The following is a 14941-nucleotide window of genomic DNA, read 5'->3' on the forward strand; positions in this document are numbered from 1 at the left end:
TTTGTCTACCGGAAAAAAATTGTATTCCTGTGAAAAAGAAACAAACAAACATGTTTTCTTAGTTTACTTTGCTTCATGTATAGTATATACAGTATACAATACCTGTTTCGATCTATTAAAACCAAGAACAAAAAATGAAAAATTACGCGCAGGAGAAATTGGGTCATTTTTTTTTTTTCTCGATAAACATGGAATTATAATTCTTCATTGATCACGAAATAGGAACCATGATTTTTCTGATTGCGTGGGTAAAATACAGCTGAAAGAAATGGAACGGGATGAAAAATAACAGACCGAAAGTACGATCGTGGTTCGAGTATCCGTGGTATAAAAAGTGCGAGTAGCGACAATACAGGAAAAAGAGTAAAACGAGAGATTAAGGGTGCGTATGTACAGGAGGAGCGCCCCAAGACTTAGTGAAAACAGAAAGATTTGCGGGGTATTATACGTACGTGCGACAAAGTCTGACAAGTCCGCGGTTAATCCGTACGCATGCCTACTATAGGTGTAAGCTATAAAAGGAATTGCGGTCACTCTCTCCCTCTCGATGTATTTTGCCAAATTCATCCCTCACCCCGTCGTTAAGCAGCGAGTGCGTTGATCTATCTTACAATGCATTGCCGAATCGTAAATCCCCAAAATCCGTGATATCAAAAAAGAAGGAAAGAATAACAATAAAAAAAATCAGCCAGCAATAATAACAGTATACAACGTATACTACTGTACGTATAGGTGTATGTTATGCACAACGCAAAGCGAACTGCAGGGGTGCAAAGAGGGGGATGGACACGGGTTTTCGCGAAGCGGGGATGCGTGCAGTATTATAATCCAAGCGTGTATGTGCGCGCGTCCGCGTGTGTGTGTGTTTTACACACGTCGCCGCAGGGGTGTCGTAATCCGAAATATTATCTCACCCGACAGCGTATTAAATAATATCTGAACCGGTTTCGTTTAGCGTCGGTGTCCCGCGTCGTTGAATATGCAGCGTGGCTTTGGAAAAAGGATTGAAAACAGCGAGTGTCGGGTTTATTGCCTTATCTTGAAAACGGTGATTGAGGTACTTGTTGCTGTTTTTTTTCTTCTTTGAAGGATGCGACCCGTGCCGAGCGAGGAAACCCGTAACACGTATGCAATATGTATAAGTATGTACACGTGATTAGTCAGACGTGAACGACTATTGTATACGAGTCTTTGACGTGAGACAAAAATTTACAATTTTCATCGAATACTAATTTTGAATAATTCTAAAAGACTGTAATTATTCTCACAAAAGGGATGAAAGAATTGCTTTATATACATGCCTAAAATTCCCGCTCACATATAAACGCAAGGATTTAAAATAAATCAGTCCACTAACCGAAAGAAATAAATAAATAAATTTAAAAAAAAAATAATAATAAACAAATATCGTAAAACAGTTAGTGCGAATGAAAACAATTTCTCGACGTTATTTCTTCAACTTCTGGTTTTTTGTAATAGATGGAAACGGCTCGTGTGCCACACTGAAATGAAAAAATGATTGAGTACGGACAGCTGTTTAACATATACAATAAGCGTTGACAACGTCACGGATAAAGATGTCGCGTTAAATGATTCGAGGGATCCGATACGTCTACTGATCACCACAATAGTTTTCTGGTTTTTTCTTGACTTTCCGTTTTATTTGAATAATCCCTGCAACTTGTATTCACATGGAGTGACGTTCGGTTGCTCCCTGCAGTGATTTACCTCATATATGCGGTCATGCAAACACTCCGGTCTGAGCGCACAATAGATTCTCTAATATTCCGTCCGGCTGCACTCGATAGAACGGTCCCGCTGCGATCTCCCCTCCTTTCCCGATAAAGAATGTATGTAAAAATTTAGAAATAATAAAAAAGAAAGAAGGCAAAATTTCTGCGCCAAACCACGTTGATTCAGGGAAAGTTACAGTGGTTTCGAGAAGGAAAATTGTGACGCAAATTGCGGTCAGAGGACGCGGTGCTAATTTTTATAATTTTCTTTATTTTTCTTCCACATTTGTCCCGCATCCTTCGGAAATCAAACGCTTGGCATGACAGAAACCGCGATTTATGATTTCGCAATATAAGTAATTGGTTAAAAAAGTTTGTTTTCAGAATTCGATCGACGATTGTGAATCCCACAATCAGCGAATCGTCTCTTGAATCGAATTATATCTCGTGTGTAAGATAAATACGCACGGAGACTGTAAGACAGGAACTTGCCGTTCCGCAGTACAGACAAAGATACGGACATTAGTGCAGTTGAAGTGTGATTCCGTATGTGATTACACGTATACCTTCGGGGTTAAACTGGAGGTGCTGACCGGAAGCGGAAGTCTTTTACCGGCTGTCCGGAGGGTCCGAAAATTTTCTTCCGACGTACGAGGTATAAAAAAAAAAAAAAAAGAGAAGAAGAAATGTCACGGTCATTGTTCAATCCTGCACCCCAAAAGACATGCTCGAGGAGTTACCTGTCCGGCTTCACACTCGGATTCCTTGTACATCCTCCGTAACCTGCGTCTCGTCGTCCCTCCTCGTTCATTCACTCGAAAGCCGGTTTCTCACACACATACGTATACGTAGGTACTCTAAACCGATTGTCATCGCGCCGCGATCCGGCCTAGTAAAATTTCAGCATATATACGGTAATAATTACACGTTGATAATCGGAAACCGCCCCGCAAAGTTTTATAGATCCTAATCGCTTGGAGCGATCGCCGGTTCGACGTCGGATTTAAAATCAAAGCGAGTAGAAAAAGGCCCTCGCGGTTGGGTCGCGAGTCGAGTAGCGTAGAAATGCGCCAAAGATCATCTCCAACTCTAGGGCTCTCTCTGGCGTATCCGATCGTAGATCACGAGCGTTGGAGGGCGTGGATTTTCTTTCGGTATCCATGCGTGCCGGACTGCCGTGCGTCAAGACATACATCAGACGGAGAAAGAATCGTTTAAAAAATGAGAATCGCACGAAGATGGGAGAATTATATTCGCAAGCGGCAAGTCTCACGAGTTCGTGGTCGGAAGGTGAGGACATATTGCGCGATATTCTTCTTCGAGATCCATTATTCATCCGAATTCCAAAGCGTAAAACTCTTCGACCCGTTCGAATTATACATACCAACACACGCATACGCATACGAGGAGATGAAAGAGTTCTCAACGAATTTCGCCACCGAGAGAGATGAGGATTACACTTGTGGTCTCTAGACGATGATGCGCTTTGGCGATCCAGAGCGCAGGATGTGCGCCGGAAAGAAAGGTTTGACAAGTTTCAAGGAACATTTAGATGTCATATTCTCAACAACGTGGGCGGTGCTGGAGGGTAAGCGTATTTTACACAAAGGGATTACGTTACCGGCACTTGATATGCAAAAACTATTCTTCTTTTCACCGGTGATGCGGTAGCGACTAAGCACCGAAACACCAAAGTAGCAGCAGCCGTCGCTCCGGCTATTCACACCTATGGGAATTCTACATATATAGTGTACCCATATACGCACGCACGTGGGCACAACGTATAACGCTGTATGTTGTTTTCTCTGCCGGCCGTAACGAAACCGAAAAATACGTTCTAGATAGATCTAGATAGAGGAACGCGATAAGAAAGGTGGACCACGTACACACGCTCACGAAATAACACAATGACCTCATTCGGTATTCACCTATTTAGGCAAATAGCCACATATATATGCGTTGAAAGCCGTCTCGGATACGTGCCAACTGCTGGTTAACCGAATGCGAGATTTTAATTCAGGTGGCAATGGTTCCTAATAACAGTCAAACGGTTGCAGGATATAACTTGTTATTTTTCAACAATCTTAGCCCTGGCAGACAAGAATTCCGATCATTTTTTCTCCCTTTTTTCTATCGATGTTCCCGATATATCTCCGATCAGTTTCAGTATACGGTAGAACTCTATAAAAATATTCTCGTACCGTTTCGGTTGTAAAACTTGAAGGTAGGTATTTGAAATCGTCCGTTCGACGGTACGCGAAACGTAATAAAATGTCTCGTAAAGTATCAATTTTGCGGCAGGTATTTCTTGATCGGATAGGTATTTGAAAATTAATTTTCCCCCGAATGTTTCACGTTATATTATAATCGTTAAAAATTTCACATCGTCAATTTCACCCGTACCGATTTAATTCCAGGCAAAGAAGCGGGATTCTTTGGGTATATCCGGCTCGAGTTCCGGTGCAACACCTAGAAGGCGGGGACGAAGGGCGACCCCCTCAGCTGACAGGTTGTGGGGTGGCGTTATCTTTTCACAGTATGTAGGTAGGTACAGGGAAGCATTGGATTGAACCAACAAGTGTAGCAGCCGATTCTTCGAGGCGGAATGCGGTCCTTCGAAAAATGGGGGAAGCGCTCTGAAGGGAGCCGACGATCAAAACGTGAAGAAAAGAATGAGGCGGGGATGAAAATGTCGTTAAGCTCGTGTAATAACGGGCTTTTTCGTATTGTATACCTGTATACGGCCAGATTGAACGAACGGAGAATGAATAAAAAGAATAACAACAAGAAGAAGAGAAAGAAAAAGAAACAAACAATAACCATTAAAGAGATATAACGAATGTCTTCTTCCTGTGTACGCTATTTGTATGTATATATAATAAATACCTGCTTAAGCTGCATTCAGTCTTCAGGTATAATTCAGGATTCACATTTCTCTCTATCGATCGCGATATAATTTGATACAATATTATAAATTTTCAACGAAATTTTGCGTCAACGTCAATAAAGGGGGATTTTTATTTAATATCTCTGGATGAAATTCTTTCCGTCTTCTGACATTTGATTTTTTTTTTTCTTTTTACCTAAAATTCTAAACACGATGAAAATATTTACCTAATGATAAGCGTTTATAAAAAACTGGTTTTCTACGTTGCTCCGATCAGACGATTTCCTAATTCGGCCTACTTCGGTCGGTATTTAACCGATAAAAGAGAAAAGAAAATCCATTCAACACTCGATTTAATACACACCTACTTCAGTCGTCGTACAGTGAATGATATTCCCATAAAAATAGTGTCACGCGGACTAGGCGCAATGAATCTGTCCCAAAACAGGGTCCAAAACGAGAATTGATCGCGAATAGTTTAGCTCGGTACGGTTGTGGCTGCATTTCGTCATCAACCATTATCATTTCGTTTCTGTTTTCCAATTTTTTTCTTCCAACTTGTTAAAGGGTTCACCCTCCGTCAGAGGCGCGTTAATGACTAGTCGTTTCCACGGAGGGAAAGAAGACCGCCGTCCCAGCGTGGCTTGTAAATAATTAGTCGACGTGCGACGAAGATTTCAACGCTCCGGCTCCGCAGCAATTGCGTTTCGTACCCGCTCCTCCTCTCCTTTGTAATTATATCCCTTAACGTGCGCGACTGTCTCCGGCACGGTTCGATGCCGTCGTATTTCCGGCCTCGTATCCTCGTATATAACGCGACGTCGGCCATCGAATTGACCGAACGTTCGCCGAGCCGCCGTCGCAGCTTTCGAAATACGAAAGACACGGTACGTGTACCAAGGTTTGACATTTTTATGGCGAACACGTTTGATGTACAGGAGTGGGACTGGCTCACACCACGCCGGCATTTATAAACCGGGCGCAATTCGGCCTGAACAACAATCAACGGTGCAAAAGAAACCCGTCGAGGGATTGCAGGACTTGGTTATAGCTGCAGCAGGTATACACCTAATGCTTTAACCTTTCTTCGCCTTATCGACACACGCATATTCGTACAAAAACGAACGAGTCAAAAGTTGTGCAGGATTGAAAATTTCCTAAACGTATAACCGAATATACGTATCGTTATATTATTATACTATTCGACAACAGAATATATTCTACCTGGATAATAGGTATACGAACCGTGTACGAACAACGTTGAGCCATAATCCGCAGCCTGTAATAAACTATATAAACATACTGTAAATACCGCATGCGGTAAGCTTGTCGGTTCTGAGTGGTTCTGAATTATTGAGAGTCTGGTAAGCTGCCGCGCATCAACTCCGACGTGGAAACAAGGCTTGTGCACATCGACTTAAGCTCATTTAACAATAAAAAAAAGAACGAACCACGAAACGTCTCGGAGGCTTTCGATAACATGTGCAAAAATTTTTATTTACGTTTTGCAGCAATTTATCTGTTCCGAGGAAATCAGAGGATCAACGATTGTTACATAAATACGTTATACTTTGACAATTTTTGGGCTTCGATCCTGCGCATCGGTGAAAGGAGCACGAGCTTTTGTATCGTTGAGCGGTATCGCGTACTTCTTGCCGTGGCTCAAGGAAGTCTCGTATCCTTCTAATACCACCTCCGCAATTCAAGTCGTGGCACGGGAGGGATTCCACACACGTCAAGCGCACACTTCGCAGATATATACCTACGACGCAGAAGTGTGTGCGAAGCTGAGCTTTGGATACGTCAGGTACAGACGACGAGTGGAAAAATCGGGGTGTACGGAGAGGAAGCGATTCCACTTGAATTCACAACCCCGGAATTATATAATTCTCGTTGGTACTATGTGATTTTATTGACGAGTGGAAGAACGTGGGTCGAGTGTCCGACAACGAAGAATATACGTAAAAGAAAAAACGGGTGAAAAAGAAGATAAAGAAATAATAATAATAATAATAATAATAATAATAATAATAATGATGATGATGATGATGATGACGATGATGATAATCGAGGAAAGAAAAATGAAAAATGAATCGATGACGCGCGTGGGTTTCAAGATTTTCGCCGCTGGATTTTGAGCTGAAAATATTTGGCGTGTGAAATGTAATTACACTAATGGCACGTTGACGTCAGAAACTCCGAGTGGCTCCTACGCATAATTAGAGACTCTGTGTGTGTAAGTATACAGATTTTACCGCGAGTTGAATAATATCGAGAAGACCAGTAATTTAGATTCGATCGTGATTTGAAAGAAAGTCGAGAACTTTGTTTGTGCCCTGTGGGATATATACTCGAGAAACTTGGGAATTGAGAAACTGGGGTTAACGACGATGATCGATTAAAGGCTCGATTCGATAACAAAAAGGGCGTCGTACCCACGCGGATTCAATTGGATGCGATAATGCAAGGGAATATAGGGAAAGCTGAAAAGAGTAATTAAACGAGGGGATCAAGATAAAGTCAATTAATCAAAAATCGTGCGGAGTGAAGTTATTTATGGCGTGCAGGTCAAACACAAAGCGCAGGGGTCGTTCTCGGCCAAAAGCGGCACCGCGCAGTTTGTACAACGTATACATAATACAGTTTTACGTGTATAACCTGCCCACCGCATACATCTATACCTTGTATTACACACCCACCTATACCTACTACTCGGTTATGAAACATTAATTATCAAATAAATCCACAGCTGCAGCAAGCATGCGCGAGTTCGAACATCCAAGTATATAAATATAAACACACACACACATATATATATATATATATAGTAATCACCCCGACGGCCCAGCGATACGTAATTAATTGCCTCTCGCGGGTAAATATTACACGTCACGTGGATTATATCGTGTAAAGTATCTCAGGTGGAAAAAGAAGGAAAAAAAAATGTATAATGCCAGGAAGGGTTAGTACGAGAGGAATACACGCGTGTATATCACGACCGAACAAACGAACTTCGTAGCGTTGAAATACACGCCCAGGGACCATATTTTCTCCTATCCTAGACGAGAGTCCGATTCTAATCGTCGACAGTCGTAAAAATTATAGGTACCGTGGTAAACGAACAAACGTTTCTTCGGCATTTTCATCCTCAATTAAAGCTACGCGATTAGGTTTGGATATACGTAGGGGATTTCGCTATTTCCTGCACGTTTTCATCGGCATACAATCCGGTATTACAACGGCGAACAAATGTGCGGTTTTGGTACCGGGAGATTTTGGTCAGCGGGCCGGCGGCGCGGCGTTGCGTGAAAATCACAAGCTGCGAGTAAAGCTTTTAATTCCCCCGGAAATGGCCCGAAGGGCGTTGTTTAATTATCGAAATCAGGCAATTTCCATTCCCCGTAGGTTGCAGAGGATCGTATCGAAGGGTGACGCGAGCTTCAAAATTCCTCGTCGTATATACATACATGCATTGCGAATATCGTATGCAGGGCAGATGTAACAAGGTGAACTCGAGAAACGACGACGTAACGAACAAAGGCACGCGCATCACGAACAGACTTCTTCCTCGAAGTTAGAAACGCGACGACGATTTGTATCCGCAAGGCATGTATGGTCGAAGCGGTACCTAAGAGGAGGGAAATTTGAAATATGAAGCAGCGACGTCGGCGCCCCGCAAAGTCTTGAGATTTATCTCAAGCCGTTTGTTAACAATCTCGACCTGTTCCTTGTTCCCGGTTCTTCCTGCGCTTATCCTCCGCGATAGGTAAAAAGAAGAAAATGTAGATTCGAACGACTTCACGCGCCTTGTAAGTATTTGAAAAAACGTACTGGGAAAAAGTGAGAAAAAGAAAAAGAAAAAAACAGAAAAGGAGAGAAGAGAGAATAAGAAGAATTTCCATCCCTGCTGCTCAACTTCCCTCGCGCACTGATGTAACCGTTTTTTGTAACGCGATAAGGAATCGTAACTTTTTCACGTGAAACAGAGTTTCATTCATTGCAGCAGTTTGCTGCTGCTGCTGCTGCTGTAGCTGCTTGCAATATGGCTCGTATGCTCCAGAGACCCGCCTCTTCTCATCCTGTCAGATGAGCTTGTATTTGTGTCTCTGTTTGTCCGTAAGTTAGCGAGGCGTCGCGACGGTGCCACCTACTCGCGACAGAATCGCGTCTTTTATTATACGCTTGGCGATTTCGTAAAATAAAAGCAGTAAAACCTACGGTGTTCAACAGGGAGAATATCAACAATACACAATGCGCCAGTCAAGTTACCTTTTCGTATTAGTCTCACCTTACGAAGACGCGGATTGTTTTCGCCCGCGACGGTTTCACTGCAACTTTGTTCCCCGCATAACAGTCCGAAAGTCCGAGCATTTTACGGGGAGTCTATTCTTTTCGCAGTTGATTGTAACAAACGTAACGTACAATTTTAGCTGAAGGTAACCATGATGTAAGGAATAAATAAAGTGTGTCAGAACTGAAGACTGATTTTCGCTCGGTTTGCGCGTATCCAAGATTACGTCAAAGGAATCGCGTAATTGGTTACTTATACATTTCCGTACACTCCGTTTGCTGAAATAATAATGTAAATACTAAAGAACAAAATATATCAAGTCTACATGACGTCACCTTGGATATGTTTTCTGATGGGTTCAACTAAAGCGTACGCGCATTGTTTAACTTTATCTCCTCACATCATGGGCGCAACGAAACTATTCGTCAGAGAATCGAGGATAAAGAAAATCCTTCAGAGCTGTCTATTTTGAACGGAGGATTCGAGATACAAGGATTGAATGCTGCAATAGGCTGATAAAAAGGTGAACGTCGAAAGTTATCGGACGGAGTCTGTATTCGAGACTAATAGAAACGGTGAATTCTTCGGAAAAGTTAGAACTACGGATCTTCCTCTTTACTCTCCCTGTTTACGTCAAACCCGTACGTATGCATACGTCGCTTTACAAGACGTTCGTACGTGTCAGGAATTTGATTTCTGTACACACATCCTTTTCTATTCTATTCTTCAAGAATCACCGCGTACATATGCGTAATGTGTGGATTCCATAATGCGGGTATACGTGAACACATACAAGTGATCCTTAAGTCGCTGAACTCAAATCGTGAGAGGCATAGCACGTATCCGTGCATAAAATTTTCGTGGATTCGAGAGATGAGCTCGAATCTTTTTACCGCAGACGTACAATATTCCTTTTAACGCCGGGATGAGTACGAACAAAAGAACGTCTATTCCGCCGATCGGCCGATATAATAAATTGATATGTCGGAATAAATATTTTCCTGTTTTAATTTTAGTTTTTTTTTTTATTTATTTTTTTTTTCAATGTATATTTCGTTTCTCACGGACTACTCGAAGTGAAATGCCAGCGGTGAAAGAGAGTTTCGTTGTGATTACGACAGACGGACGGATGGTGAAGTCACAATCTTCAACATAGACACGACGATATAATAAGTATGTGTAAAGTACGTACCAATTTATTCGTGGCATTGCGAACAGAGGAGCGATTGTAATACTTGTGAACTGCGCGGTTGATCAGTAAATTTCTTGTCGAAATTTCACTCGCAAATATAGAAAGTATATAAGTACAATATACATGTAATTTTCATTTGCTCTCACTGTATAAACCACACGATTGTAAAAAGTGTGAAATTTTAACGCGTAACAAATCGATAGTTTAATTTATCGAGCGATACGATCGTATTAGCAGTTTAATTTTCATAACTTGTCGCTTATATTGTAGCTCGATGTCAAAAACAAAATGACGATCAGAGAGAAATATTATAATATCTGGTAAACCGGAGTACATACATATGCGTGCCTTTAACACCTTGTACAAAGAAAAAGAAGGTGGTCTTGCTCAACGTCTCAACAAATACTTGCCCCTGCCCCTCCCCCCTCTCCTTCCCGACTTTCAGACATCAAATTCAGCTGTAACAATATTATTTTTCAATGAACCGTTCCGCCCCCCCCCCCCCCCCCCCCTCTTCCATCCCTTCCCTTTCAGTCTGTCCGCAGTGCACAGGCCATAACCATTTCTGCCACCTTAACCTGAATTTATGCCTCGCAACGCTCGCGAATTCTTATACGAATTGGAGCTAATAAAAACGGAGTTACGAGGAGCGTACAAAATTCGCTATCCCTTCCGACTACAAAGGTGTCTGAAGAAGGAACACTACAGAAAAAAAACATTAAAAAAAAAACAAAAAAAAAAAAGGAACCTCCGCCCTCAAACTTGTGGCAAGCATGTAGGAGAATATTGTTTATTAATACAGATTTGTGTGGGTAGGTAGGTATATAATGTGCACGAAACTCGGCGTTAAACTCGAAGAGATTACAGTTACGAACTATTTGCAAGAGAAAACTTGTCTAATTCCTGTACATAGTTTGAGATTGAACCAGATTGAAAACAGACTGTGAAAATTAAAGATATAATCGTTGCGTAATCGACGTACGAAAAAAAATTGATATATTCGCAGGTCTGTAATGCATTTGGCAAAAGGACGTATATTTAACAGTTACAACGTCACGTATTTATAACTGGAGAGTTAAGAAAACGAGATTGCGTTGCGTGTTTGAAATCCATGCGATTATTGCGCATACCTGTGCATACGTCAAGGCTGAGAATAAGTTTGAGAACCGAATTACAATATACATTGCGTAAGTACATCACCAAGACGTGCGGATACGTGGCGAAGTAACAGAGCGGATTGGTCCAAACGAACGCGCAATGCTTCCGCTCCATATCCACCGCCTGATATAAATGTTACTTTTTTCTTTTCAATTTCATCTTTTCTCTTTCTTTATTTTCACTAACGTAGCGTATAGACTCCCCTAAGAGTGGCCAAGACACGTTACGACAAACCGTTCGTCTGTAAAACGCAGGTAAAATACACAACATATATATATATATATATATATACCGATATACATACCGATACACAGGTATACAATATGCGTATATAATATGAATGATATTGCAGTGCGTGCGCGAGAGGCGCGTTGCCTCTTCTCATTGTCGTCGTCAGTCAGTCAGTCGTTGTTACGGCATAGGAGGGAAAATTTTATCAGGCGTACACTCACGCGATCCTTATAACGCATCAACCCGAACGCATTTAAAACCCACGGGTAAAGTTTACAACATACGTAAGTCGTTGAGGGCTGTTAGAATAGACCCTGTTGTATTTATAGGAAGTTATACCGTGCAGGCAATGAGTCAGCGAGAATTAAAGCGTCAGCGTCGTCGTCGTTGTCATCGTCGGCATGACGTAATTGCCGTGCGCTTTGGCCCTTTAGTTTTTTCCAATCAATTAAATGCTGGTCAATTGTCAAAAGGCATCTTAAACAAATGAAATGTACGATAATAATTTTTTCTTATTCTTTTTCTTTTTGGTAATCTGTGGATTTTTGTTTTATCGTTTAAACAATTTACGTTTCACAATTCGTTTCCCATAACGCGGCCTGCGTGGCAGAAAAATGAAAAAGACAGTCTTGCATAATTTTTTTTTTTCCTACACGATACAGACGAGAAAAGTAAATTAGAAGGGAGTAGGAAGGAAAGAGAAATTACCATATTTCATATAAATATAAGGCAATCGCGGAAGAGGAAGGGTAAGGAAAAAAAATTGCTCACTTACACCCATAACATGTATATGAAGAGAAAGCCAAGCACTAATTTGACATTTAATTGTCTTGGCGACAAATTGCATGAGGATTGGAACACTTTCATTGGCTTGGATATCGTTATGTTTACCTTGGCAAGTGTCTCATACTGATTATACCGCTGCTGCTGCTGGATAATGTGATAATACCCGTGTCATGAGTAAACAACGAGGATGTACAAATAACACGAGGATATAACGACAGGGTTGCGAGGCAACGGTTGCAGATGGTAATAAACGGGCGAATGATCGAGCAGATTGCAGGGCTTCAACTGATGCAGTGCATTATATCTATCTATACGTATACATCATTTTGCATCTCGGTAATGTTTCCTTCCCCTTTGATACAGAAGGTGATGCATTTCACCTCTCTAATAGGAATTACATAATGTATACAGTACGGCAGCACCTTATACCTCCAGCTTTCGTGAAAATATACTCCCACGCACGCTTTGCGTACTCAACTGTATTATTCACTGAGCAGGCAGCTCCGTTCCGTAAAATCAATAGTTTGGATGTTGCGTTAATTAATTCGCAGAATTGCAGGATGAGCCTTGAGTTTCTTTTAGGAAACTCCAATTTTCACACAACGTTCACTCAAATGCTTTCAAACGCAATATTGACAGATATACCTAAGACGTAAAATAATTACTTACTAAATTCACTTACGAGACAATTTTCGTGGAAAAATAATTACAGAAACTGACGACGAGTGTAAGCGATGAACAAAGATGGCTGGCAAATTTGATGATAATGGTAAAGAATCCAATACAAGCCATAGTGTAATTCTAGAATTCAGTCGCCAAGAGCTGAGACAGATTTGACGGAAAGAAATTTCACGTTCTTAACCGTCTTGAAACCCGAAGAGCAGCATGATACATCGTACAGCGAAAAGAGTAACGAATATTTTTTACAAGTATAATCAATAAGTATGCTGCACGTTCAGATTACACGGTATCGAGGACGATAGTATTAGCCGAGAATTAGCAGAGGGCATTTATTACCGATAGATTACTGGCTTAATTATCGTCAGAAGTTTGAAGAATGAAAAACAACAAAGCAAAGCAAAAATAACAAGCCGGAAAAACAGTTTTTCCGCGATACTCTTACCGTCGACATGAAAAGGGAGGAGTCTGTCAAATCTCTGCAATAAATCTTGCTGTTTATATATCCAGTGAAAATTACGGTTGGTTTCGCAACTCGCTAATTAACTGCAAGTTCGTCGGTGAAAATAATAAGGCGCGTTGTTCATCCGGTGTTCTTCGATGGTGCGGAAGCTCCTCGCCGATTATATACATGCCCATACCCGATATAAATAAATATATATCCATCCGCGTCAATGAATAATTCCGCATCATTGGATATACACGTACGCGGCTACGTTTCTCACAATCGTGTCCAAGTCGTATCAGCAGAAGCAATTGCTCGTTTAACCCGCGTGACAGTCAGGGCGAAGTCAATGATTAAGCAAGTAGCTGCTTAGCATGTTTGCTAAGTACTGCATCGAGGCCCTCGGCATGCGCATACATTAAATCGTCGAGAGGTGGCTGCGGGCTGAAAATGCGCGGCGACTGATCGGAAGAAAAAGGAGAAAATTGAGAGGGGTGGGGGATGTGCCGCGGGATTACAGGCATCGGACGGAGAAAAAGTAAAGAAAAAGAAAAAAAAAAAAAAATTGAAGGGGTAGAAATGAAACTTGTACTCACGCGGCGCGTCGAAGAATCCGTCGAAAGATTCTCGAGCGTATTTCGAAAGCCTCGCGTCCTTTTTTGTCGGATCGACTCAACGACGGACGCCTCGAGGCTAACGTTCGGGATAAGTTAGGGGTAAAAACTAGAACGAGGCTCAAAACCGCATGAGAAATGCCTTGGAGGGAACGGCTATAGAGGCGGGCACGATTGGCTTTCCAGGAATTTGGTAACGAGGGATTTATTAATTCAGCCACGCCACGCAACGCAACGCGATTTATCGTTTCGGCTACTATTCGGTCGGGTCTCGTTCTTCTCTACACACATCGCCGCTGCTGCGTTTTCCTTTTATTTCAAGCTCACTGTTTTGTTGTCGTTAGCGCTCATTAACCGCACGAGATCACCGCCTGCTGCCTGTGCCCATTGGCCCGTTTCGTCCGAAGGCACGATCGCCCTTTCTCCTCCACCACGTCCAAAGAATCCAGCTCCGCAAAGCGTGCAGGAATTTTTTTTTCCCATTCATTCTGGGTTAATTCTATGCCGATCGTTATAGGCATCGAGTTCACGGATCGGCGGTACAATTTTCTGATTTGGAAAGAGACGAGGTTTACTCTAGCAACATGCATACTTTCCGTAACCGAAGAAAAATTCCTCGTCGCGATTCTATCAGAATTTCTCCAGAATTCCACATCAAAATTAAAGGTGAAACACGCGCATAGAAAATCGTCTCCCTTTTGCTCTCGCAATCAGATGGAAGAGGTATTTGATTGAGTTTCGTACGTGGAAAATAAAAGTAGAGCGCGTAAAAATTGTCGGAAAAAAATGCCGAACTAACAGTTGTGAAAAAATAATAATTAATTGACAAGTTTGGATGAATACAAAGCTGAAATTTTTTTCACAGCCGTGTTACTGTTTCAGTGACAAATCAAACTGTGCATACTTTTTCTTTTGACAAAACGACT

General features: G+C 41.7%; 1 protein-coding gene across 4 annotated transcripts in view; it reads right to left on the minus strand.

Annotated features, from left to right (window-relative positions):
- LOC107227802 (rap1 GTPase-activating protein 1) overlaps positions 1 to 14941 on the minus strand; it is a 158347-nt gene that overhangs the window by 71689 nt on the left and 71717 nt on the right. Inside the window, exon 1 of one of the 4 annotated variants that reach the window (XM_046743802.1) lies at positions 10104 to 10135. The exons of the other annotated variants lie outside the window; for them this stretch is intronic. Within the exon in view, the coding sequence (XP_046599758.1) occupies positions 10104 to 10120 (17 nt within the window). The 5' untranslated portion in view covers positions 10121 to 10135. Of the gene's footprint in view, positions 1 to 10103; positions 10136 to 14941 lie in introns of those variants that run through there. 4 annotated transcript variants of the gene reach the window in all.

Source organism: Neodiprion lecontei, chromosome 1 (assembly GCF_021901455.1).
Source record: "Neodiprion lecontei isolate iyNeoLeco1 chromosome 1, iyNeoLeco1.1, whole genome shotgun sequence".
NCBI lineage: Eukaryota > Metazoa > Arthropoda > Insecta > Hymenoptera > Diprionidae > Neodiprion > Neodiprion lecontei.